At 31.8% G+C, this 27,172-nt stretch overlaps 1 protein-coding gene across 1 annotated transcript in view; it reads right to left on the bottom strand.

Annotated features, from left to right (window-relative positions):
• Positions 1 to 22,094: 22,094 nt before the first annotated feature.
• The window catches only part of LOC129980938 (L-2-hydroxyglutarate dehydrogenase, mitochondrial-like), a 40,807-nt gene continuing 35,729 nt past the window's right edge, over positions 22,095 to 27,172 (bottom strand). The window contains exons 7-8 of the mRNA XM_056091445.1: positions 24,425 to 24,556; positions 22,095 to 22,305 (exon numbers count right to left, since the gene is read on the bottom strand). Of these exons, the coding sequence (XP_055947420.1) occupies positions 22,101 to 22,305; positions 24,425 to 24,556 (337 nt within the window). The 3' untranslated portion in view covers positions 22,095 to 22,100. The remainder of the gene's footprint in view (positions 22,306 to 24,424; positions 24,557 to 27,172) is intronic.

The raw sequence follows: 27,172 nt of genomic DNA, 5'->3' as shown, positions 1-27,172 counted from the left end.
AGCAGACCGTTAAATATGGTAGCTTCATTGTCGATATGCACCAAGGGGGAAATGAGAAGAGTGATTCATTTTTTGTTTGCGGAAGATGTTAAAATTGTTGAACTTATTCCTCGAATGCAAGCACAGTATGGTGACCATCAACAGAAGTCAAGAAATTTAAATGTGAACCATCAGCTAGTAAGATTATGCTAACACTATTCTGGGACATTGAAGGTGTAGTATCGTTTCATTTCACCCCAAGAGGTGAAACTGTCAACAATGATAACTGTTGGGATGTGTTGCGAATTAAATTGAAACTGCAATCAGGTCCAAACGTGTTAGGAAATTGCGAAAAGGTGTTATCCTGCAGCAAGATAATCCTCGGTCACATTCTACGCAACAGACGGTCGAAACAATAAAGGAGTTGGGATTCGAAATGCTGGTATACTCGCCATACATTCCAGACCTGGCTCCAGTTGATTTTCATATGTTTGGACCATTGAAGAAAGCTCGAAGGGGAAAAGGATTTGCAACTGATGAAGAAGTCATTGATGCCGGTGAAAAATTGTTTGCAGATACAACCGAAAAACTTCTTTTAGGACGGAATTAAAGAACTTGTGAAACATTGAGAAAAGTGCGTTGAAATTCAGAGTGGTTATGTAGAAAAATATTGCATGTTTCATTTTTGTATCATTAGAATAAATGCACCTTTTCTCAAATGTCTCTCTACTTTTTGGTTCTCCATCGTTCATCACTTATTGATATTCCATCGTAAATATCAAAGTTAGACAAAAGATTTGATGACAATTAATATCAGCCACTATTCCTAGCGAATTAACAGGTCACCAAACATAGCTAATTATACACCCTCGTAAATACCAAAGTTAGACAAAAGATTTGATGACAATTAAAAACAGCCACTATTCCTAGCGAATTAACAGGTTACCAAACATAGCTAATTATACACCCTCGTAAATACCAAAGTTAGACAAAAGATTTGATGACAATTAAAAACAGCCACTATTCCTAGCGAATTAACAGGTCACCAAACATAGCTAATTGTATTTAAATTTGAATTTGATTTGTATCTTTTTCAGTTAAACATTTTCTTGTAAGCATGGTTGTCATTTCTATCAATGTCCCAGTTGAATATGGTTAAAGCTACAAAAAATTATTTGTATATGCTTTGAATTAAAACATAATTGCAAATAAACTTATATGCATGGAAGCTTGAAATGTAAGTATGTATGGAAGTTTGAAAGAAGAGAAACAAACGTAATGAAAGTTATACTTTACGTGTTCAAGTAACAAATATTGCGCATAGGTTTATGATATTGTTAACTCAGGTAATTATCATTTGACGCTTAATTATTGTTAGCATTTTTGGAAATGTGATAATGTTAATTTAGGAATGCCATATACAATGAGATTTTGTTAATTCAAACAAAAAACCGATGCAAAGTATTGTAAATATTCTTAGAGAAAATTTAAATTCCGCCATAATACAGGGATTGACCAGATATGAAATCCACTAAGATCCGTTTCTGTAGAAATGTGAGAGTATTCATTTTCTGAAACGTTGTATTTATCATTTCCAGATACCACAAGAACAAATAAGTCGATTATTCTTCCACAGACTTAAAGCAAATACAAATTGGTGACACAACTCCATAAGGAGGCTTTATTTGAGAGTTGACGTTCAAAATTAGAATTCAAGGTTTCAAGGTCAAGGTCAAGATTTCAAGGTCAATTTCAGGTTAAGTTTAGTGTAGCCTTATTAATATCCTATTATGAATTTCATAGTTTTAAACCGAACAGTTGACAGAAAAATGAAAAAAAAAAAAAAAAAAAAAAAAAAAAATGTTATCCGATTCTATGAAATTTTTGATTTTACGTCAATCGAATAAAATACCCTAAGTTGGATTTAAAAACAATTCAAAAGCTTTAATTTGCTTATTTACTTTCCTTATAAAAAACAGTCTTTATATTTCTACAGCTGCATAGCCTGGTTCTGATGATTCAGGGATGTGAAGCAAAAATTGTGTAATATTAGACGAATCTATTTTGATATTGTTAGGAGACGGAAGTGAATGAAAGTTTTTCAGATCTGAATGAGATTCTCTCTTTTATAACACGCGAGTGAAAATCCGTAATGAAAATTAAAGGGGGGGGGGAGTGCCACAACATTTAAAATTATTAAAACCCTATTATTTCTCCTCTAATTGCTGTCGGCTTCAAATTTCACCCTGTCAGAAAATGAATTCGCCTACTTGATCAGTAGGTCAACCACTAACTTGTCATATGTACAATACAGCGGCGTTATATATTAAATATAACTTTTATTTTATATACAGCTTGCTTTCTTTGACGACCATCTAAATCGTCGAGAATATTGATGGTGCTTAGTTTTTATTTTAAATCTTTGATGCCGATAATTAATTCTCTCACAAAAATATTTTTAAACATTAAATATAGATAGATATTAATAGCCTTATACCCATTCTACTTACATAGTACTTGAACCTTTCTGACGGAAAAAAGTTCTACACTATATGCCATTAGGGATGTTACTGTCATTTACTAATTGCGCGTTGTCCTACTCTGTAACGTAACATTCTACCAGTAAACTACAGATACAGTAAGATAAATTTAGAACTATTAGAATTTAATTTTAAAAAATTAAGAATTAGGACAACATAATGTAAGGCTTGTGAAAAAATATGAGAAAAGATCATCAAAACCGGGTTCAAAATGCTCTTTAGCAATACATTATTAAAATCAAGTAATGCGTAAAAATTTAATTGAAATTTATAGTAGTATTAATCTCAGCAAATCTCTTCCCTTCAAAAGTGGCTAATATTTAAATGTTTTGATCTTATTCTAAAAGATAGATGGCAGCACATATCTGATACCATGATTGGATTTGGTCTGGTTTTTATATTCCGAGTGTGTATGCACATCTGTAAGTTGCAGAAATGATACTTCTGCGTTTTGTTACGAATTGTTTATTGTAATTTTGGATATTAAGATAAAAGGTGTATTCTAAATGTTGGGGAAAACTCTTCTATTTATGTTCCTACTATAGAAGAATACGAGTATAATTAAAAAAATAATAATAAAAGCTCAACTGGAGTCTCAGAAAAGCATTTTAATAAGTATCAACATGCCATATAGACAACATTAATGCTTTTAGAAAGTTCCTAAAATACAAGTATGTGAATCTAATAAAAAAAACAGTAAATGTCAAATTGGAATTATAAAAATGCTTTAATACCAGCATTATCATTCCTTGATATCAGCATTATTAAATAAGATAAAAGCAGTTAAAAAACATTTTTATTGCTCTACTAAAAATAGATTGTTTTTTTTATTTCATTTATAATTTATTATTATAAATATTATGGAATTTTAAAATCAATTTTACTCAAATTTACAATAAGGAAGCAACTCTCACTGTACAGCAATACTTAGTTAAAATCAGTTGATTGATTGACAATTCTGAAAATATTAAAATAGTGTGTAATCCATCAGAACACACTAGAAGAGGAAATTTCAAAGCTCTAATACATCAGAAATTGAGAGAAAAATCGATTTCAAAATACCTTAATTACAAATATGAAAAAAGTTTAAAAAGAGTATATAAAAATACCTAATTTGATAGAATTTTTATGTGTAGTCTTTTAATTTAACTTTTCTAATCAGTTCACAACTGCATAAAACATGGTGTATGCTGATATGTTATCCCCTTAATTGTTTCATTTTCTTTACTATCCAATAAAATGACACTTTCTATTTTGGGAATATTTTCTTATTTTGAATCAAATGGAAATCCATTGAATACTTGACTTATCTATGTATTCGAAGTAATTTTAATATTGAATTATAATCGTAATGAATGGTTTATTTTTTGTTTACAATTATCAAAATTCGACAAATCGATGCACGTATGGTACTCAGGCAAAACAGTTAAACGGTTATTAAAGAGACTTTAAATTGTGATATAACTTAAATTAAGATCCCAAATATTTCCCAGGGAACAACTTTACAGCAAATAGTTCTTTTTCTTCATAACATGCCTAATAAGACGTTCTTATGTGTTTTGAAATCAGATTATGTTTCCTACGAACGAAAATAACAACAACAAAAAAAAAAAAAAAAAAAAAAAAAAAAAAAATCGCGTTCACATCTGACTTATTTCGTCAATTTGGTTGGCTGTGATTCATAACGTTGACATAAATAGCAATTCGCTGAGGTGAAAAATTCTTTTGCTATTAGTCGTCTATTTTTTTTTAAGAAAAAAAAATTCTAACTGTGAGCTATTGTTAGCTGTGTGTTTTATTTATTTATTTATTTATATTTTTTTTTAAAGAAGGGGGAAAAAACCTTCTAACTGTGAGCTATATTTAATCGTCTGCGATAAGAGGTTTAAGTGACACTTCAACACAGCTCTCACAAAATATAATACATTATGACTAAAATTCCATTTGGCATTTTAGTTAGTAGAATATATGTGGCAATATGCGTAATATTTTTTTTTCCGCAACCAGTCTTCTTATTTTTTTTTCTTAATCATTTGGCCATCTAAAAAAATATATTTTGTAACGCTTATCACCACATTGATTTTATATCTGCAACAATCGCAACATATATATATATATGTTACAATTTTAATTCGAAAACAAGAATATCAAATTATGGAAAATTAGGTATCTTTCGAATAACATAACTAGGTATTTATTAAATCTGCTTTCATCACTGAGCGCTGTTCATAATATGCAGGCAACGAATGTATGTCATCATCATTGAATGAAATAGTTCATGAAATGGTCGTGAAATAGTCCATCTTCTGAATTGTCATCGACTTGGCTGTCACTGATGATGGAATGATACAAATTCATTTTTAAAACTCAGATCTGAAAAAAATATGACCATAATCAGATAAATTCAAATATAAAATGTCAATGATTAAATTACAATGAAATTTCCAACCTTAAAAATAAACCTACAGTTCTTCTAGATCTTCATGAGTTCGGAACCGCCTCGTACAGGTCATCTTCTTGTATACTCTTTTATAAATATACTTGTATATTATTAACTTCATAGTGCTGGCTAATAATAGTTATGAAAAACCTTATAAAGCAACCTTTGGCAATGAATTGCTCAGATGCAATTAACACACAAGCACAAGACTACCGAATGCGTACTTTGGACTCCTTTTCTTCGACTGATTGAAATCAAAATTTGGCACTGAACTACAATTGCTATCGCATACCAAATTTCATGCATTTAAATCATTGCGTTTTTGAGTAACCGAGCTCACAAGCTTGTGAAAGTACAAACTGACAGACGATTGAAAGATTCGAATCCAAATTTGTTAAATATCTACAGTTTAGATATTAAAACTGTGTACAAAATTTTATACATCTAGCTCTCTTTGTTTTGAAATCATCTTGTTAACTTGTATTCAGATAGACTTCCTCCAAATATATTTCAACAAAAATCTGTTAGAAATCTACAAATTTGGTCTAAAGTCCATATATCAAATTTCATGCATCTAGCTCAAAACGTTTTTGAGTAATCGTAATCACACACCACAGACAAAATTCCAAAAATGTAATTTATGGACTGGAGGATCTCTGGAATGTGAAGATACGTCAAAATCTCAAGTTTGAATTCTTTGACGATTACAATACTTTCGTTTTATGTACAGGGTGTGGCAAAAAAACTCGGACAAAGTTATTACATCATAGAATAGAAGTTAATTAATTTATTTTTAATTTTTGTTCATTTCTTTTTGTTTATCACTTCAATTACAATATATTTTATAATGTATTTTTTAGTTTACGTATTGCTTTTTGGCTTTTTTTACAATGCCAAGCAAAAGATCTGCTATTTTAGAATTGTTACAACGACAGTATGAAGTCTTCCGTTTGCTTAATGTGCCTCGACAAACAGTGTCTGATGCAATCTATCGTTTTAAAGAGCTTGGGAATGATTGTTTAAGACCAGGAAGTGAAAGAAAACTTATGGTAAACACTTTCAGTAGCTGTAAGGTTATCAAAAAGGGACTTCAACGAAATTCGAGGGTTTCCATGAGAAAGATACTCGTGAACTGGGAATAAGGGACGGATCAGTACAACGGATGGCAAAAAAAGAGCTTGGATTGAAGCCTTACAAGTTCCAAATGTTCAGCTTCTCACTGAAGAAAACAAACTCGTGTGGCTTCAAAGATGTCGAACATTTTTGAAACGGGCCGCAAGTCAGCACTGAGAGAGATTCCTTCCCTCCAATGAGAAGATCTTTACCGTCCAAAAACTCATAACTCCTAAAACTATAGGATCTAGTCTGTAGATGCTCCAAGCTCTTCAGCAATTGAGGAACATCGCGAAAATTCAAAGTCGGTCATGATCTGGGGCGGAATTTGCGCAAGCGGCATAACACTTTTGGTTTTTGTGGAGGAGAGCGTTAAAATAAGTCAAAAAATGTACCAGCGGAACATTCTAAAAGCTGTTGTATTTCTGTGGACCAAAACGCATTTCGGCAATGTAAAGTGGGAGTTTCAACAAACCAGCACCAGCTCACAAGGTTAAAAGGGGAGGAGAGTGGTTTCATGGCGCATTTTCCAGGCGTGATATCGTTTGGAGAATGGGCACAATACTCGAAAAATATCAATCCCATGATTACAGTGTATGGTCCATTTTGGTGTCTAGGGCTTGCACTAAACGAAATAAAAATTTGGATTCTCTAAAGCAATGTCTTCGGTGGGAATTGGATAGATTAAAGGTAGATGACTTGCAGCCCATTGCTGAAATTTTCAACGCGCGTTTGCGTCTCTGGATCACTACAAAAGGTGGTCACTTTGAAACAAATTAAATTTATCTATTAGTAAAAGTCTACTCTTATTATTATTTGTTATATTTTGTTAATTTATTTATTTTTAATCAAGTTATATTAAAAATTGTATATGAGAATATGAGAAAATAAGAATAATTTTTTGAAGATTTTCTATCTGTGTATTCGAAGTTGTACATGGCATAGATAATTCTAAAATGCGATAAGATAAAATAATGAATTTCGATAAATGATTTTTGTACTAAAATAAAATATTAAAAATAACCTCACAACTTAGGATAAATGATGAGTTTCTCTCTCATTCTTCCTGTGCACGTACGAAATATCCTTAGTTTTATGTTTAGCTTCAGGGTATAATAAAGAGAATAGAACATGCATTTGACGCTCCCCCCTTAAGCCGATTTCGTCCAAAATATGATATAGTTGTACAATTATTGTGCCAAAGTCGCTCACAAAATTTCATTTAAAATTATCGTCTTGAGTTTGCAAGTATAGACAAGTACATAGTCTACCCCTTTGGTCTTACATTTAATATAGATTTAAAGTTTCGGTGATATTGTTGTTTCTTATGGCACTTGCCATGGACAAGCCCGCTGTTATGAAGACAGCGTTATTTTAAGCCGGTGGGGGAGCGTCTCTTGTTTCTATAGTAGCGCCATCTAGGGCCAAGAGAACGACTTAGCTACACACACGTCACAACCCTTTTTACGGGGCGGACTTCATTCACGCATTTCATTCACTCATCCACAGATCGTAATTTAGACCTGAATCAGAGAAACTATGGTGCTACTATGGTACATTTTGGTGATAAAATGTGTGCTAAATTTAAACGATGACTCAAGACGCATTGTTGCGGATTTCAGTTATTATATGCATATACACTGGGACGAGAAGGAGATTTATTTTCAAAAAGGATTTTTCAGACTCAGGGAGCTCTAAGGCGAGCAGGTGCAACAACATATCATTACATTGATTTATTTTTAATTTTTCGAAAACGAAGAATGCAAAAAACTTTACAATCGCCAAAAAATCAAAACTAGAGAGTTTATTGAATCCCTACGTTTCAGACATTCTTGAGTTCAAAAAATACATTTTTGTATTTATGTCTATTTTTCTCTATGAGAATACGACAGCTAAAATATACTTTGTGCAAGACGGATGAAATCTGGTATACAGTCTTATTGCCGATTGAGATGAGCGAGGATAGGACCTGGGACCTTGTGGTTCGCAGCCCAGTAACATGACCACAATACAAAAGCAATTGCTCGTGTAGCGTAGCTGTTAACTGACTTATAAGCTTTCACCACAGTCTTTACACCAAATTTGCATATTACTATCAAATTTTGAATAAAATCTGTTCAGAGGAAGTCCGTCTGTTATAAGTACGCACAATAATTTTAAACGAAGAGCGCTAGATGGATAAAACTTAGTGCACAGATTTAATATTAAGAGTGCAATTTCAAATCAAATTTTACCATCTGTCGGTCTGTAGTTTCGCATGCATGTAAATGCAATAATTTAAATGAATGAAATTTGGTATGTGATCTTTTTACTTTAACCATAGTTTTGTTTCAAATTGATTTCAATCGATTGAAAAATGATGTTCGAAATGCATATTCGGTTTTCTGTACTTGTGCGTGAGCCGCATGCTAATGATTTATTTCTAAAAAACTCGTCAAATATCACACATTAGCAGCCTGTTTCGTATCCATTGTTCGTCATTGGCATCCATCAGTTTAACACAATTCTCATATGGGATCTTTGAAAATAAAAATCTCATCAATCATTCATACGTTAAAAGGTATACAAACAGATAAAAAGACATTCTTCTTTTAAATTGCAGATAAAAAGACATTCTTCTTTTAATAAGATGCTGAGATGGATGGAATTAAGTTAGATGAAAACAAGACAAATGAGTTAAGTCTAAAACATAATCAAGTTACAATGTAGACTAGAGATACGAAATGTATATGTTACAATGTAGACTAGAGATACGAAATGTATATGTTACAATGTAGACGGGCTAGAGATACGAAATTATTTCGATGTGCATGTGCATTGGTATTTACGAAATGACTATGGAAATCAAAGCCCAGTGAGATTCATTTACTGCGTTTTTGATTTCACGATTCAAACAACAATTGTTTAGTGATTCACTCCGATTCACAATCGGGGTGAACATAAAGGCAAAAAAAAAAAAAAAAAAAAAAAAAAAATGTTGAACATTAGTGGCTTACATTATTGCATATGTAACGCAAACAATAATATCTGTTTTCTTATTGGCTGGTATTAGATGCAGAGACGGTTTGTGAATCGGAGTGTGCTCAAATGGATTTTTAAAAAATACATCACGTTTCTTCGACACGTTAAAACAGCACGCGCGTGTTTGATAAAAGATCAGTTTCTCTTATAAATCTTCGTTTGAATATGAAAGTTGACTTCCGAACCTTTGAGTCGCAGATTCGAGATCAGTTTCTCTCATAAATTTTCGTCCGAATATGAAAGTTCGGAAGAGGGGTGTTGCCTCATGTATGGCTCTCATATCTGTATACGTTACGATTCGAAATCAACATGCCTTTCTCTTCATAATAATACTTCGGTAACTTCAATGAATTAAACTAAATTTATTTAATTTGCTTTGGTTTACAGTTGCCACCCTAAAACTTGATTAAAAAAAAGTATTGATTTTTTTAAAATTTGGAGTTTAAAATTATCTCCGTCTTCTCTCTCTGAAAATTTCAAAACGGAAAAGATCAATATTTAGTGAGATATGACATCATGTTGACTGGTCATGACATTATCACGAAATGCGCGCCCTTGTTTTATTTTTTATTTTACACTACTGAAGCTGTTCAGCTACCGTCACGATCTGTATATGAAGCATGTGTTTATGGACACGGAAGTTCTGCTTCGAAGCGTCACCCCCCCCCCCTCCTCCCACACACAGACCGTCTAGACAGAAGCAATTCTGTAATAGTTTTGAAAGTCATTAGATGACATTTCTCAACTTCACCTGCAGCATAAATTGTAGCATTTTATTAGTTTAAGGCTTTCTAACTGTTTTAAAACTAAGGAAATAGAATCATGGAACAAGCCGTGATAATGAAGTACATTATTCTTTTAATCGAAGTACGGCGGATTTAAACGGATAGACATTTATAAACTGTAATTCTTCTTATTTGGAGATCGGAGCTACCAGAATTTACTGTTACAGATCTCTAAACATAAGTTCTATTAGCTCCTATCTCCAAATAAATAAAATATATCAGTATGTTTCAAAGTTCAAAGTTGTCTACTTAATTTTTTGACACGAAACAAGAATAAACACTTTTAAGAAAACTTTCATGTTTCCTCGTTGTTTATTTATAATTTTGATTTTTTTTTTCAAAACCTTTCTGATTTAATTTAGAAATATCAATTATTTCTTTTTTTTCCATTTTGTATATTTGTTAATTAAAAAAATGGACATTTTTTAAAATAAACTGGCTTTCAAACAGTTTATAATTTATTCTAATTTCGATTGAATTGCAGATGCCGTAAGTTAATAGTATAGAAGAAGTATTATAATCGACTAAAAATTCGAATTCGAGATATTTTGATGAGTCATGCTTTGAGCTATATGGCTGAAATTTGGCATATGTTTATATAATTATAGATTAGAATAAAAGAAAATGGACATTTTTTTTATATTCACTGGCTCCCAAACAATTTATAGTTTATTCTATTCTCGATAGAATTGCAGATGTCATAAGTTAATAGCATAGAAGAAGTACTATAATCAACCAAAAATTCGAATTCTAGATATTTTGATGAATCTCCATGTTTTAGATATCCCCGAATCTGAAAAACACATTTTCGACATTATTTCTGCATTACTATGTACACGATAACTCAAAAATACCTTGAGCTAGACGGCTGAAATTTGGCATATGTTTATATAATCATAGATTTCTGTCAATTTGAACGAAACCCATCCACAGAAAGTTTAATTGTTCAAGTTGTACAAGTGAACTCTGTAACTAAAAAATGCAATGGGTTAGGTAAATAAAATATGGTACACAGGTTAAGTATTTAAAATATAGATATTTATCAAATTTTAAACCAAATCCGACAAACTGTTGACTATCTGTCAATCTATACATTCATGTACATGTAAAAGCAATAATTCACAAAAATGGCGACTTAATGAAATGAAATTCGGTACGTTGTCTTGTGACTACAGCTGAAATTTCGTGTCAAGTGTGGTGCCAATGGGCTGCCAAAAAGACCTACTCAAAATGCATATTCTCGTGATCGATTCAGTAAAAATGCTAGATTTATGGCAAAAATCTGTATTTCTGCTTATCATTCACCAAGGCCATGCAAAACATTCTTGATTTTACCCAAGATTTATTTGTCTTATCAAATTTCGTTTTTTTTTTTTTTTTTTTTAGTATGAATTGCAAGAGAGAAAGAATTTTACGTGAAGCTTTCGAAATGTTTAGCTTTCAAATGAAACGGTTTTAAACTCGTGAATGTTAATTTTGCAGTAACTTAGACTAAATAATATAGTAATAGTATACACTAGAATAGTATAGAAGCAAAAACTAATGATACAATAGATATTTCTCGATACATTTTTGCATCTACAAAGCAACTTTTAAAACTAGTTTTTATGTGTAGTTTAGTTTCATGTAAAATACATTGTGATTACAATTTTTATATTAAGATTTTAAAAATCATTTATTTTATTAGATTCTATTCCTAGATTCTATTCATTTTATTAGATTCTATTTAAGTAGCCAACGTTTTTAATTCTAAAAACGTTAGCTACTTAAAGATGATTCAATTTATTTATATTTTATTCAAAGTGCTTATAGTTACAATTTATTTATATTTTATTCAAAGTGCTTATAGTTATTTTTATATTTGCTAAGTATAAACTGAAAAGAATCAAAAATAATTTCTTTGTTAATATGTTAACAAGAGAAATTTTAAATTTGAAAAAAAAAAAAAAATTCTAATTATTATTAAATTTGATTAGGGTTTGATATTAAGCATGATTATGATAAATATTTATTAAATTGTTATTTTTTGACTTATTGATGCCAGGTTGTAGTTTTGGAAATATACTAGTTTTACATAATCTAGTTTGATCAAGTAATATTAGCCCTTTTCGGCTTAATCAAAGGATAATTAGATAATTTCATTCAGTGGCTTAATTTAATCGTTAAATGAAATCAAGCTATTGATCAGAAGTATCCAGAAATGGTCAACCGTTTAGGGATGATTTCCGTTTGCTCACGTGTGTCTTAGGCCCTCTGGCGGAAATTATTGCAGCTAAGCTAAATTGTATAGCTCTATTCTCCGTGTAGTTTCCATTCAGCTTCTTCGGATTACTGTTTGTTTTGCACTTTTCAAAATTCGCTGACGAGGGAAAAAAAATATAAATAAAAATGAATTCTTTGGAGAACTTCAAACATTGTTGATTATGTTTCGGTAGTTGAAAGTAACAAGTAAGTAGTAGCAAATAATTCGATTACAAGTTCATTGTTACTGAAATATTCTGGAAGCATATTACTGCCACTGGAATACATGTGGCAAAATCCAATGAATATAATGCATCTTGATTTTAAAATTGTATTCCAATATTTACATCATATATACAGATTTTTTTGAGAAACACTTACAATTCCTAAGAATGCGGTTAAAGTCATAAAAGTGCGGCTATAAACTACATAAAAGTCGTTAATAAACAAGCGGGAGTGGTCTCTTCAAAACTTTCTCGCATTCATTCTAATAAATGTGTTACCTCAAAGAATGCCTTGTATAGCATTGGCGTACGATAGTTACGAAATATTAACTCTTGGCGTAAATTAAGCGTTTTTACCGAATCTAACGTGTGATCTTTGGCGAGTTATTTGGCGATTAATTCCTGTGGCTAATAGTATCCAAGAATCAAATTTATGTTTTAGACGCGTTTTTCCCAAAGGACTGAAACAAAAATTTGACACAAAGCTACACTTGTAGTCACAAAAGTTCCTACCAAATTTTATATATTCAAGTCATTAAGTTTTTGATTTATCGTGTATAATGTTTCTGAAAGTACAGAAGACTGACAATCAATCTCTTGTTTGATATGGCTTAAAATTTGATAGGTGTTTATACTTACTTCTGTGTATCAAATTTTATCTGTTTAGCTGTCTTCATTTTGTAGTTATCGTATTAAATTATATTCGAACAGCCGGATAGACAGACTTTCTTTGAGAAGATTTTGTAAGAATAAAAATTTGAATAGAAATGTACACATTTTCTACAAAGACAGTACATCACATTTCATTCGTCTAGCTCAAAGCGTTTTTGAGTTATCTTTGTCAGAGACAGACAGAAGGACATTTTCCAAAAATGGGTTTTTCGAACTTTGGAAGGTCTAAAACGTGGAGATTCGTCAAAATCTCGAATTCGAAGTTTTTGACGATTACTATACTTTATAATACGTATACGAGAAAGTAATAAATATAAGTTGTATATTATAAAAGTGTGATAATTAAACTGAAAACAAGATCGAAAAAAAAAAAAAAACGATATTTTCGTGACTCTTTTTGAGGTGAAAGATTTTTTATTTAAAAAAAACCACAAACAAGCTAGTAGCGCCATCCGATGATGACGTCACTTCACACAAATGCCGAACAAGTATCCTGAATAATATTTTAGTGATAAGTTAGGGAGGATCTATAAGGGTGAGATAATGGAAACTCCCTTAAAAATGGCTATCCATTATCAAATGAAATGGTGGAACAGAAGAGTTACCGAACAACCGAATAGTTTTTTTGTGTTCTAATCATTTAATACAGAAGATTCTTACCTCGGTATTTCAGCGTTACTATCAGTACACATTGCGGGAACTTGATTTTGATGAAGGATTGGAACGGTGCTGCATAGCGTACATGACGAATCCCAAGAAAAGGCACCCACCGATGAGCAGCAGGGCCCCGAATGCCAGCAGAATGGGTCCCACAGTCCTCTGCAGGTGGGCACCCATGTAACGGTTATAGTTTTCGTCTGCATAGTTGGGTCGCACTTCTGTGTAGGCGATGCCCGTGAGAGCGGCCCCTCCGATTAAGAGGGTGAAGCCAACGACTGAGACGGCTACCGTCAGGTAAGTGGCCGTTTTGTAGCTGCTGAACTGCAAGAAGTTCATTCTGCAAATTCGGGAGATCTACAGAAAATTGGGAAAAATTCTTGAATCTATTTAAAGGAAAAATTGTACGAAACTACAAAGACAAACTAAAAAAAAAAATCAAATTCAATATCTTGAATAATTAAGAGTTATAATCAAAGCTGAAAAAAATCAATAAATAGGTTTTACCATGATACTTATAAATTACAATTTCCTAATTTTAGTATTTTTTCAAAAGTTTTCTTACTTTATATGCAGCTGTTTGTGCATCTTCTTAACATTTAATTATAATAGAATTAATTATTAATTAGAAAGTAAGGAAAACTCACGATTATCAATGGTCAATGCAATTAAAATCTTGTTAAGAAAACTCAGTCGTAAATAAAAGTATTAAAGAAGATTCGAACCTCTGATCCTAAACATTGTTGTATGTAACGTTTTAATTTTGATTTGCCTATTTATCTTTCATTTTTAAAATTTGTTCCTAAATTACATAGCAACAATAATAGCCATAAACCGGCGGGAGTGATCTCCAAATCTGATAGATATCTATATTTTAGAAGTTAAACCTGTGTCCCAAATTTTTATCCAAGTTTTGAAGTCATTATGACAGATTTCTTTCAGTCACAGACAGATTTCTTCTGAACGGATTTCCTTCAAAATTTTTCAGAAATCTACAAGTTTGAAGATTACACAACAAATTCAACTCGAATATACAACGGACCAAGTGGATAAAATTAGGCATCCAAGCATTATGACGAAACTGTATATTTGTTCCGAATCTTTAACAAAATTAATAGGAAGAAACATTTTTCGAAAATACATACTGGATTTTCCTCACTACATTTCAGCATTAGAGAAACTAGAGATAATAGTCTCCTAAAACATTCTCGCATGTTCTCTAATAAAGTTATTATCCCCTCACCATCCGTCCATAAACAGCGGAAAGCAGTGAACATCAAGAATTGCTCAGAGATTTTATTTTCGGAGCTCTGCGCATGGGAGTTTTGTGCACCACAGTACAATACAGAAAACTGAATGTGCACTTCGGAGGTCTTTTTCTTGCAGACTGGAATCAAAATGTGACATAGAGCTACAATTTTACTCACAGATACATATCACATTTCATTTATATAAATTTTTGCATTTTTAAATTATCGAGTTTATGTAATATGCATGGGAATGAACAGACAGACAGACAGGTAACACTCTGACAGATTTGATTTATAATCAGAGAAAGGTCTACAATTCAAATGCTTAAACTCTATTAATCCTTTAAAGGGCCATTTTTTTCTAGTCATATTATGTTTAAATATTTTTAGGCTTGAAATTAGAATAATAAAAGGGATTCATTTAGCTTATTAGATAAATTTAATTTGATTAATTAATTAATTTGATTAATTAATAATTAAGTAACAAATCAAGACACATCATTTTGTGTAAGATAAAGAACTGAAGTATCTTAGTTTTTGTTTTACTAAAAAAATTTGTCAGAACTTATGCCAAACTACATAATTTCATACAAAGATTGATAAATTTGGTGGGAAGCATACTTCCCACGGCCCCAGAAAGGGTTAAATTTCAATTACCCGAGATATTACGTTTTAGAGTTATCGTGTTTGCACGCGTGCAAAAACACTCACCGACAGACGGAAAATCTTGTCATATATGGTTCAAATTTGATTCAAATCTGCGATTTAGATGTTAAATCTGTGCGGCAAATTTTATTCATTTAGCTGTTTATATTTTGTAGTTATCTTATTCCTTTTACTCGGACAGCCAGAGTTCCGGTAAATCGATTTCGTTCGAAATTTAATAAAAAAAAAAATTATAAATTTGGTGTGAAAATCTCATGCCAAATTTCATTCGTCCCACTCGAAGTGTTTTTATTGAATTCACAAGCAAATATAATTCTAAAAATGCATTTATCGAACTTAACTATATGTTAATATGTGGAACGCGGAGATTTGTAAAAATCACGAGTTCGAATTCTTAGACAATTACAATACCTTTCCCTCTGTATGTTTCATATACAAGAAACTAATTGGAATGGTCTCCAGGTAACTTTCACCATAAATCTCAAATATAAAGATATTATCCCATTCGACCCTCATAAAATAGTGTATTTGGATAATGCCTAGAATGCTTGACATGGCATTGGTGAATAATAGTTTATCATATAAAATGCTTTGGCGTGAATCTAGCATTTTATATGAATCTATCCTGCGAATATGTATTTTGGATGTCATTTTCCTAATCAATTGGGACCAAAATTTGATGCAAAATTACAGTTGTAGTCACAAGATGAAATGCTGAATTTCATTGATTTAAGTCATTATGTTTATGAGTTATTGCATTTACATGCGAGCGAAAGTGTAGACAGACAGACGATGAAACCTTCGGCAGAACTGATTCAAAATTTGATAGGAATCTATATTTGATATGTTAAATCTGTTTACCGAATTTTATCTACTTAAATCTTTGTGTTTTGTAATTATTGAATTCACTTGAACTGAGGCCGGGATAGCCTGGTTGGTAGAGCGTCGGATTCGCGTCCCTTAAGTTACGAGTTCGAACCCCGCCGGCCGAAGATTCCCCGCGTGCTTGGTGGCTGACGCGCGTTAAATTTGTCGTGGGCGCAAAGTCCTCCATGTCGAGAGTAATACCACTGGGGGTACTGGATCAGGGGTGATCGTTCTCTGATTCAGGTCTAAATTACGATCTGTGGATGAGTGAATGAAGTCCGCCCCGTAAAAAGGGTTGTGGAGTGTGTGTAGCTAAGTCGTACTCTTGGCCCTAGATGGCTCTACTATTGAAACAAGAGGCGTTCCCCTTGAGGCTTAATGAGGGCTTGTCCATGGCAAGTGCCATTAGAAACAACAACAACTTGAACTGAATCAACCAGACAGACAGACTTCCTATAAATAGATTTCGTTTAAAATTTAGAAATCTACAAGTTTGAAATTAGATAGAAACCCACAAATTTAACTTTAAGTTCATATACCAAATTTCACTCATCTGGCTCAAAGCATTTTTGAGTTATCGTGTTCACAGACAGACAGAAACATGGTGATGAAAACGTACATTTTTCCCCCGAATTCAGGGACATCTAAAACGTAGAGATTCGTCAAAATCTGGAATTTTTTTCATTACAATACTTCTGTGGTGAAAGCTTATAAGCCAGTTAACAGTTACGCTACCCGAGCAATTGCTTTTGTATTGTGGTCATGTTACTGGGCTGCGAATCACAAGGTCCCAGGTTCTACCCTCGCTCATTACCAATCCGTGACACTACTTGTATTTTTCGTATATGAAAACCTCCCATGAAATTTATTAAATATTTTTGCCTCTTATACAGAAAGAAAATATTATATTTAATTTAGATTTTCTTTTCTTTACGTGCGTCCAATCGTATTCAGTTTTCTAGATTCAAATCTTTTATTTACTTCCCAAATTCAGCCCTGAATGGACGCGAAATATTATTATTACGTTAAATATTTCTCAAGTATACTTTTTATTTTGAAATGAAATTAAAAGGTAGGTGTCAGACTCTTTCTTAATGAAAAATTTTTATACACAATATATTTTACCTAAATATTACGTTAAATATTTCTCAGGTATATTTTTTATTTTGAAATCAAATTAAAAGGTAGGTGTCAGACTCTTTCTTAATGAAAAATTTTTATACACAATATATTTTACCTAAATATTACGTTAAATATTTCTCAGGTATATTTTTTTATTTTGAGATCAAATTAAAAGGTAGGTGTCAGACTCTTTCTTAATGAAAAATTTTTATACACAATATATTTTACCTAAATATTACGTTAAATATTTCTCAGGTGTATTTTTTATTTTGAAATCAAATTAAAAGGTAGGTGTCAGACTCTTTCTTAATGAAAAATTTTTATACACAATATATTTTATAAAAATTGCCTACACACCATATTTTTGTTATTTATATGGAAACTTTAAAAATAAGACTACAGTTAGAATGTATTAGGAGCTTTATTTCATTACTTTCATTCACTGAATGCATATGTGCTTTTTTATACTATTTAATCTATAATATTATGAAATATTTCAAATTAATTTGATTTTTATTAGTGCTTCTGTAAGTATTTGAGCCTTAATGGCCCATTGTCAAATAAAATGAATCACATTTTCATTTATGAAAATTTCATTTCAAGCTTGCGTAGATTTAATGAAGAATAAAAGCACTCTCTTGTCCAGAAAAATACATTTTCAGAAAAGATCAATAGGAAAATCGTGAAACCTTTCTAACGCTCGAATACTTTGGGGAGTGACCTCACGTGTCTGCAAAACTAACTCACCCTCTTACACCTGTGTTCTGCATTTTAAAAATGTCACCCCATAACATAAATTTCATAGAAAAGAAAAGCAAAAATACAACTCACCTTTTTTCTAAAGATGACAATCTATTCGTTTTCGAACTAGAAATTCGAAACAAATACTCCCAGATGATTTTTTATTCCTTTTCACTTTTGGAATCGTTCTGTATGTTCCGGAACGGGATGTTTCCGTTGGAGAGTCAGGTAAACACGCGAAGTCACGTCTAAAGGTTAATCCGCCCGAAGATAGCGTTCCTCCAGCAGATAAAAGAGCCTGTGTAAATCATTTTTTGAGGATTATGAAATCCCGTGAACGTGACAGAGGAAATAGTTTTGGTGTTTTTATCTCGAAAGAGCTCGGCAGGTCAGAGGATACTGAAGCATTCGAATGAATTGATAGGAGAAAACTATACTTTGTAGCAATGGTCAACGAGTCCAGAGATATCGAAAATAAAAATAGGAAATGTTTTTGCCTTTATTTTCCCACGTACTTTCATCTAATGATGTCACTAAAATGTGGTAAAAAATATTTGCCCCAAATGGCCTCCAATGGGGGTTAATAAATATCCTCTAATAGTATTTTGTTTTTTATTTCCCTCCAAATTTTTATGAGGAGTTCAGAAACATCATATATATTAGATACAAATTACCTTTGGCAACCTGCTTGCCCTTTCGAAATATTGGCTTTTTTTTTTTTTGGCTATTAAAGTATCAATATTGAATGTACTTATTTTAAATTTCATCTTGTTATTTGATTAGATGAAAAATGTGAATTTTATGAAATCAAATCTATAAAAAATTACTTTATATACATATACAAAAGTGTATGTACTACAATAGCAGATATAAACATGATACTATGATGCTAAAGTTAAAAAAAAAAGCATTTTTAAAAAATCTGAATTTTAATATTGTTAAAAATAAACGACTAATGGCTTGATTGAACAATGAAATTTGTTTTGAATTACATCAAAGAAATTGTGAAGATTGTGTATCAAATTAAATTTAAAATATTTATAGTATTTAAAGAAAAAAATATGAAGATGAAATTGGTATCATTAGAAAGTGAGATTCTTTTAGTTTTGAAATAGAGTAAAAATAATTTTTGTGAGATAATGATTTTGAAAGATATTACTGGAAACAACAAAAACAAGCTTAATTTTATCTTGACCAGTATTTTAATTAATTTTCAAAAATTGATAGCAACGTTTCTCTCTTCCATCATCAAAATCAGAAAAAAAAAAGTTAATCCCCCCCCCCAAAACAACAACAACAACATACAAATATATATCGTCTTTATGTATTTAAATGATGAGATGACAAGAGAAATTTACTAAATATGTCTAATAGGCTAAAATTTTATGCATGGAACAGCTTAAACATCCCCCTCCCGAGGGGCATCTTGAATGAGAGAATAAGAAGCTGTCGGAATGGTGGTTGGTTCTCGCCACCCTGATTGGTACAGAAATGGTGTGGAGTGACCACCTCCTATTGATGATAAGGCAAGCCTCTTACCGGAGAGATTATACTGTAATCAGTGATGGTTCTTAGGATGCAATTCTAGTTCCTGTCAATAGTGTCACGGCGTTCGGTCATTTAGATCTTTCCATGTGGCATCGGTTTGATCGGAATAGTTAGCTATACCTAACTCTAGCGATTTACAAATTAGCTATTACACCATGATTATTAAATATGCTGTGTACAAAACATTTTGCCTGTATTAATTTGTGAACAAGGGAACTTGAGTCATTTTGATCAGATTTGAATGGGAGAGGGAATCTATTGAAGAGCGGGTGAAAATCTTGGCTGCGATCGCAGATGAAACATCAAGAGGAATGGTGGGTGATTGAAATTTTCCTATAACTCCTTAACTATTGAAAATAAATAAAATATGAAAATTAGACGAATAATTGTTATAATATTGAACAAATTTGTACTAAAACTTTTTAAATAGTTGCCATCTATCAAAAGTCGAGAATGGATAACTGTATTCTTCATTTAAAGTTTTATTCCAGTTGTAACTATCAACCTAACACTAACGATTTACAAATTAGTTACTAGACCACAATTATTGAATATGTTATGCAAGGGACGCTTTGCCAACATTAATTCCTGAACAAGATAATTCGTGTAATTTTGATCAGATTCGAATGGGTGAAGAATATGTTGAAGAGGAGAAGAAATTCTCTCCCGCGTTTGCAAATGAGACGTAAAAGGAGGTGGAAATGATGATTGAAATTTTCATTTTTCCATAACTCTTCAACTATTAAAGATAGAGAAACTAATCAAATTAGGCGAATGATGTTTTATAATAATAAACAAGTTTGAAAAAAAAAGGTTTGATAGTTGCTCCCTCATAAAAGTCATGCATGGATAACGTATATAAGAGCCCCATAATATATGTTTTTTGAAGCTTTTAATTCACAGAAGATATGGTGATTTTTTAGTACTTAACAAACGGGTCACGCAAATTTACGTTTTTCCATTATGTCTTCCTAGGACGTGTCACTCAGATTTATATTTTTGTTTGAATTTTTAGTATGTTGCGTTAGTGTTTTATTTTATACACATTGTACAATTTTTTCTTATTACCATCAGTTATAGTACTATCTGTCTGTTGATTCTACTGCGCCGTTTTGATTTTTAGGTAATTTCGTAACCGTAAAAATGGCAAGTACGAAAGAATTTTCTGCGGAAGATGAAGAAAATTTTGAGGATAACTTATCTGATATAGGAAATTATAACGAATTAGAGAACTTTGATGAAGAAAGTCATATTTTTAGTGATGGCAGTGAAATTGTTGCTCCCAGGAAAGAGGAATGTGTAAATGTTCTAGGTTCAGAAAGGAAGTTTGAAAGTTGTACCTTGAATACAAGTGAATGAGCACCTCGAAACAAATTAATGTCAGTAGAACGTGTCATGGAGTTCTTGAACTCAATGTTCTAAACCTCCGGGAATAACATGTGATTAAAGTAATAGCATGGCAATGATATTACTTAGTAAGTGTTTGTGCTTAGATAAATAAATGTATTATTTAGGAAAGTAACTGATTACTAATATTTCGGAAACAAAAGAAAGAAAGAAGACAGATTTTACATGAATTTTTTTTTGACAAATTCGGTTTAAGTTCAGTGTGGTAAAGCTATGATGACGAATTAAGCATGAAGGAGGTGGTGAGGTCTCTCAGTGTTTTTTGGTAGTGTAGGGTCGTAATTTTTTAATTTCCTTTATTGCGATGTCGTCACTTTTGTCAATTTTTTCCAAAGAATATTGTTCATAGTTTCTTGCAAAATTCCTGCTCGAATGCGAGGCTAAGATCTTTTTGTGTTTTAACAAAACACGGCATATTACTGATTTTCCTAGCTATTCGTCAAACATTTTCTTGGGACTTTCACTGTACAAAAAAAAAAAAAAAAAAAAAAAAAAAAAAAAAAGCAACGAAACCGAGAAAGGAAAAGCAGATTCGACAAGTCCGGTAAGCATTTAATGGAATATTCTCCTGAAATCAGAAATTTCACAGGTTTGGAGCTTGCTGCCACAAAAGATCCATCAGTATACCTACGCTTGACATAAAGAATAGAATCTATTTCCGTTTTTTTTCGGGGGGGGGGGGGGGAGGGGGAATAAAAATAAAAAAACCCTTCGATAGGATTTATTATAATTGTTTTTAACACTATATACACATGGGAATAAAAATAAATTGTTTACAATAGTTCTTTGAATGTAGTTTAATTATAAAAAGCAGAAACAAATAATTATCATAATTTTTTAATGTGAAATTGTTCTTCTAGTTTATCTACAATCATTCGTGCAATGGCCAAGGAGGAGGTGGCACCAGGAGAAGGGGCATTCCGCACGTGCAATACCTTTCCTTCGAATTCTCCAGTCCCTGAATCAAATATGAAATCGTCCACCAAATTTCCATCCGCATCCAGGGCTTGGGCTCGAACGCCGCTCGGTCCCCTAACGAGGGAAAGAAAGGAGGAACAATTTTACCAACAATAACATCTAATATTTTATTCTTTTAGAATATCTACAGCATCTCTCATGAATTAGGTGATTTGCTATATAATAAATTTATACATGGTATAAAATGAAGTCTCCTGAAAGCGTCTGTATGTTTGAAAGAGAAAAACTCGAGAAATACTTAACTGATATTGGAGATACTTGTACCATTTTGTAGGGCATTTGTTGGGGAAGTTTTTAGCATATTGATGTCATACCAAAATAGAAATAAGGAGTTTTATAATTGCGATTTTAATTATTTTCTAATAAAACCCTAGGACAAAAAATTCATACTGCTGGAATTGCCTTAAGTGAAAAATGTTTCTCTCATGGAGCTTTTATGTGGCACTTTCTAGAGTTGCATCCAAACAAAATCTTTTTTTCTTGTCACCAAGAGGGAAAACAGCCAATATAGCTAACAAAGAAATATTATGAAGCAGGCTGAATTTTATTTTCATATCAGGTTATAGAGAGTTAATAAACAAGCGTGGAACAATGGGTGTAATGATTTATTTGTATATTTTTAAATTTTAAAACAGCTTTTCTATTCTATATTTTTAGTGAATTGTTTTGCCTATGAACATATCATATTTTCACCTTGTTAATAGTCTAAATATTTCTGAATGTGTGCTATAAAAAATTATTTTGTAGTTATTTTTGGTGATTTCTAAATATATTTTTATATTTGTTTGATGTTGCGTGAAATGGCCAAGTCATATCGGGTAGAGGCTAGACTTAAGTTTAAAGCTAATTGTTCTTCTTGGATGTTATGCCACGAGCAACGCTGTGAGGGTACTGCTATTATAAAATAAGAGAACAGATTTATGAATTAGATTACGAATTATGATATATGAACTAATTACCTTTCTTAATACTGAATCCTTCTTAAAATGTGCAGTTTATTTTATAAAGACCATCAAAGTTTACCATCAAAGTTCTCTATCAACCAATTTTCTAGTCTGTGGCCGTTAAGGTGGGTTTACACTCAGCCAGTCGTAAGATTCCAGCAAGTCACGCATGCACTGAGAGAGCAGTCAATAGCAAGTTCTTGTCACGATGGGACAAGTACTTGCTACTGTACAGTTTCTACGCATGCGTGATCTTACTGGATTGACTGTAGCTGACCGAGAGTAAAACCTACTTTACACTCCAATAAAAGTATCAAAGAATCTTTTTTTGGTCTTTCATATGTCACATAGCAACTGCTGTTCGTAATTAAACTAATGGCTACTCGTCAACTCAGAAATGAGCAGTATGGCAAAAGATAATTTTTAAAATTATTAATCTATTCCTAATAAAGAATCTTAGATACAATGATACATGTTACAATTATTGCATTTTAACAAGAATCAAACAATTTTATTCCTACTTAATTGTGTCACTCCGAGTTAATGCGAAAAAAATATATATATTTCAAAATCTGTTAATGAATCATTGTTTCCATAACATAAAAATATAAAAGAAGACGAAAAATACATAATACTGAGCAGGAAAATATTATCTTCGCTGGACGATAGTGAAACGGTTTGCGAAAGAATAAAGTCAAAGGAAACAGTTTTGGAGAACCAAATATAAAGAAAAGGAGACAGAAAGAAATTGGAACAGTGCCAATTAATGATTCTTACCTATGATGAAGATGTACAGTTAATTCTACAACGTTTCCGATACCCTACTAAAAATAAATTTTTTTCCCAATTTATTCCTTATTCCGTCATGCGCGTTAACAGATTTTGAGCACTAATTCTACTTTCTAATAAAACTTCGTCGACTTGAATTGAGATTAAACGTGCCAATATATTTTCGCAATCACCTGACGGTAAAGGATTATTTAATAAGTGGCTTTTATTGCTAATTAAAAAAAAGTCAACAAATATTAAAAAAAATTGAAAGAGTTATTGCAGCTTTGATACCACAGTGGACAAACTGCCACTCGGTAATACAAAAACTTTTTTTTCCTTTATACTATTCCCTAAGATGATAAATAAAGCTATGAACAGATATACGGATAAACCCTTATTAAGTTCGTAAATTAATTAATCGTCAAATCATTATACCAATTTCAGAATACAAAACTCACCTTTCGACCCAAGAAGTAGTCAGTGCCGGCATGTATTGTCTCAATGCCTGAACTTGTGCGCTAATATTGATGCCACGATATATTTCTCGTAAACCGTACCCCAAATGTTTCTGCGCTAGTTTCCGCAGACCACTGCAAACGAAACAAAAATATCACACAAACAGTAAACAACAGCATAAATGGAAATTCTGTAAGCAACATATTATTACGAATTTTTCATATTGTTTCTCTGTACAATTAGTCTGACAGTGAGGGGGTTTCAAAATTATTTTGTTGGATGCTGTATGGTCACCCAAACCAGTCCTCAGTAGGGATAATGGAGGTTCACGGAAACAAAGGAATTTAAGCGACACCTCTGTTAGGAATCAAGATCTCAATATTTTTCTAGAATATTTTATGCTCTTTTACAAAACCTATATAAACATGAGAGAGTTAAAGTGAGTTCAGTAAATCATCTCTTTCCAATGTTGATCATAGAGTAAGTAAGCACTCCAGCTATTTTATGATGAATGCTGTTGTGCTGAGCTGTTATTTAATTAGCGATTTGCTATTTACAAGTGCAAGTACAATCTCAGTTGATTTCTGCAAATACTACATTTATGAATGCTATGGCCGTGATTCATTGTCAGTGTTTTCCTGCTTTCTTGTGGAATTAAATGTCATTATTCTTTATCGAGTTTTTAGGATTTCTAACCGTACGCACTCGGGATGAATTTTCTGTATACTTTATTGAAGCACATAATAATAGCAATAACAATTTTGATAACTAACAACATTCTACATTTGTATAGTTATTAACTATACAATGAAAGTATACAAATTTGTTTCCACGTGGCTGGCTGAGCGTCGACTGACGCCGTTATTAGGCAATGATGCAGTGATACCTATAAAAAGGGAGAGTTAATTTATGAATAAGGAAATTAATTCCTTCAGTCATGTTAAGACAGAGCGGCACGAATTCTGAGCGCAAGCGAAGGCTAGAAGTCGAGGCTGGGTTCAAATGGACTTGTAAATCATCAGCTATATACTTTTTTCTGCATCTAATGTAATATCATTTATGCGTGCATCTATTATGTTTGTTTATATTAAGTTGCTCAAACAAAAAAGTAAAACGAAGATAAATTAAACGATCCATTTCTAGCAATGCACATTGCATTACTGCTTCACCGACCTTGACCGGAATGAAAAGGAAGAAGTTTAAATGTAGCAGTCGGCAGATTTGGATATATACAAAGTACATAGTATATATTATAGTCTTGTGCAAGTGTGAAAAATATTGTTAATATGAGGTAAATAGATTTACAATCACTTACCTCACCTACTAGGTAATAGCTTATAGTATAGCATAAAATAATTTGATAATTCATTCTATAAACTGCTTAATACTGTCAGATATAACCATGTCCAAGCCAAGGAAATATCCCTCTGGGTGTCAAAAAAGAAAATTATTAGAAAAGATAAAAGAAGAAAAGCTAAACTTCAAGAAGTCACAAGTAGCTCTGTTTTCTTGGCTACGAAGTAATTCTGGCAAAGAAAGTGCTTCAATCTCAGAAATTAGAATTAAAACTTCAACTGGAGAAGGAATTTTAACGCAAAGTACACAATCTAGCAATGAAAATGTGGAAACGGTGAAATTTGTTGAAGAATCGTGTGTTTATACAAATGTGACCAAATCAGAAAATAATGAGGAAAATGACAATAACAAATATGTTCAAGAGAGTATAAATGATCCTCGTTTATGGCCAAGAATTATAATTGATAAATTTAGAATGTTTCGTATTAAAATCGGACCTGTGCAACACAAAGGAGTTTTTGCTAAAATTGCTAAATGTAGATCATTTTACACTACATACTACTTTAAAAAATGCCAAATGATGAAACTCAACTTCGCAGCTGGTTAATTTATTCAAAAACGCAAGACTCCGGTTTTTTTTTTTTTTTTTTTTTTTTTTTTTTGTATACTGTTTTCCAAAAGGAGAGGAAATGACTAAACTACACGAATTATTGGAGGCTATAATAACTGGAAAAAGCTGTCAAATGTAATCCAAGATTATGAACGCTCTAGTTGTCATATTAATTCGTTTATTGCTCGGAAAGAATTATTAAAATGATTAAATTTATGTTCTATTATTGATAAAACAAAACAAGTTAATATAAGTAAGGAAACAGCACGACTCAAATTACTATTTCAAAGAATTGTTGATGTGATTCTATTTTTAGCGTGTAATAATCTTACACTTCGAGGAACCTACGAAATAATAGCAAAGTCTAATAATGGACATTTTTTAAGTTTAATCGAATTATTAAGTAAATACGATCGTGTGCTAATGGATCATATAAACAAAATAATAAATTCTAAAAATAGAATTGCCTATCATTTAGCACATATGTCACAAGAACAAATTATTTCTGCGTTAGGAAATGAAGTCCTAAACAAAATTGAACACGATATAAAAACAGCCATGTACTATAGTATTTAAAGGGATTGTACTTCTGATATTTACCGTTGGGAATAAACTTCAATCATTATTAGATATGTAAATTTTGAAGAGAAAAGGTTAACTATAAATGAGTCATTTATAGGGTTTATTGAAGTAACTGATTTGACAGGTGAAGGACTTGCAAAAACTCGATTGGAAAGATTAAGCGAACTTGATTTAGATATTATGAATTGTAGAGGGCAAGAGTACGGCAATTGTAGCAAAATCAAAGGGAAATATAAAGGTGTACAGTCTAGAATACTTTCTA

This window comes from Argiope bruennichi, chromosome 8 (assembly GCF_947563725.1).
Source record: "Argiope bruennichi chromosome 8, qqArgBrue1.1, whole genome shotgun sequence".
Taxonomy (NCBI): domain Eukaryota; kingdom Metazoa; phylum Arthropoda; class Arachnida; order Araneae; family Araneidae; genus Argiope; species Argiope bruennichi.
Note: the sequence above shows the minus strand (reverse complement) of the source record. Positions and strands in the feature narration are given on the sequence as shown.